This window comes from Perkinsus marinus (assembly GCF_000006405.1).
Source record: "Perkinsus marinus ATCC 50983 genomic scaffold scf_1104296939758, whole genome shotgun sequence".
In the NCBI taxonomy this organism is placed as follows: domain Eukaryota; phylum Perkinsozoa; order Perkinsida; family Perkinsidae; genus Perkinsus; species Perkinsus marinus.
The window spans coordinates 16,445-17,940 of NW_003213081.1; the positions used below are offsets into that span (position 1 = coordinate 16,445).

A 1,496-nucleotide genomic window follows, 5' to 3' on the forward strand; every position below is an offset into this window, starting at 1 on the left:
AAGACGACACAATGAAGCCTCTCATCACCAAACTTATGCATCAGATACCAGGTGCCATCGCACCAGCGGACCAAAGCAAGGAACAGCCGTCTGACCCCATGGGAGGTAGATGTTAGCCCGGGCTTTGCCGTCAAAGTGACGTGATGATAATCCTCGTCCCGGCCGTGCTCACCATCCACCGGCTTGGGTGTGGTGGTTGCTTCCTCACCTACTGAATGATTTCCAGTCATCATGTCAGGTTCGACAGGAAGAGGACGGAAGTAATAGGCGCTGATGTACGCATTGCCGACACCATTGTACATCTTCACGGTCGGGTAGTAACCAAACCAATGCCCAAAGGTGCCTCCGTGGACACCAACGGTGAGATAACGGAAGTCCTCATCGTTGACGTTGTACTCTTTCGTCTTGGCGTAAACCGTCACGTCGGTGGCGACGCTGTCATATTCGTCCAATTTGAAGTCACCCGAGTAAACCCCAAACTTGGTAGTCTTCCGGGTATCAAAGAAGTCACCCGGCATAATATCAGTAATATCGCCAACGGCACTCGGCATGAAGTCCGCGGCCTCGCTATGGACACCACCCATACCGTGGTGGAATAGGTAATGAAGCATTTGAAAGAAATCCTCATGATCGCCGTTGTCAGTCGGTGGCTGTGGAGGCTTCGTTGGCAAGATGCTCTCTTCAGACGGCTTGTGGTCATCGGCAGCTGCCTGCCAAAGGACGATGGAAAAGAGGGCAGAGCGGATCATAGGAGGAAAGGCTGAGAATACCGGCTACACTGCTTCGCTATTATTGCGTGATGCTATAGTTAGGTGAACAAGGAAGTAGGCCTATCATGGGAGCAACTTTGCATAGATCCAGCTGTCACAAGCCTTAACATCGCATAAGCAAATTGCTGGATGCCTATCCAGGTCAATCACTCGCCCCGGTCGTTTCGGATACTCTCGTGTCAGTTTTCAGCGGAATCTTAGGGACGGCTCCGCAGCGTGAGGAATTGTAATACATCGCTGAATCTCATACTCGATTTATTCAACTCCAGACGAATGTCCGTGAGACGAGATTTGAATTCCTTACACCCGTTTCCAACGCGCTCTTTGCCACGGACCGGAATTACTTCATTCCAGGAGACTGAGAGCTGACTCGGATCTTTGCAGGTGAGGAGCGAGGAGAGGGAGAAATTTCCTGACTCCCTGGTTTGAAGGAAACACGAGTTGCGGTCATCATCTTAATGAGCGCGGTCTTTATACACGGATCTTTGACGAGGCATAGAGTGCTGCACCATCATGGAAGTTTATTGGATGGCGAGAGGAGGGTTGGTTGATATTTGTTGCCAAATGTTCGCTCGCTTCGCATTGGGAACCCCTCGGTAACCCTCGTGTTCCATAATGTGACTGCAAGTCCAGCTGCTGCTCAATAATTAGTCCTTAGCATGTCTCTCGGCATCGTGCTCGTTCCTCTGAAGATATATACATACAGCTTAAACGAACGATAACAGT

The 1,496-nt window shown here is 50.4% G+C and overlaps 1 protein-coding gene across 1 annotated transcript in view; it reads right to left on the reverse strand.

Moving 5' to 3' along the window:
- Positions 1 to 749, reverse strand: part of Pmar_PMAR029217 (hypothetical protein) — a gene marked incomplete at both ends in the record, with an annotated part of 1,309 nt that extends 560 nt beyond the window's left edge. Inside the window, one exon of the mRNA XM_002782313.1 lies at positions 213 to 749. Within this exon, the coding sequence (XP_002782359.1) occupies positions 213 to 749 (537 nt within the window). The remainder of the gene's footprint in view (positions 1 to 212) is intronic.
- Between the last annotated feature and the right edge of the window lie 747 nt (positions 750 to 1,496).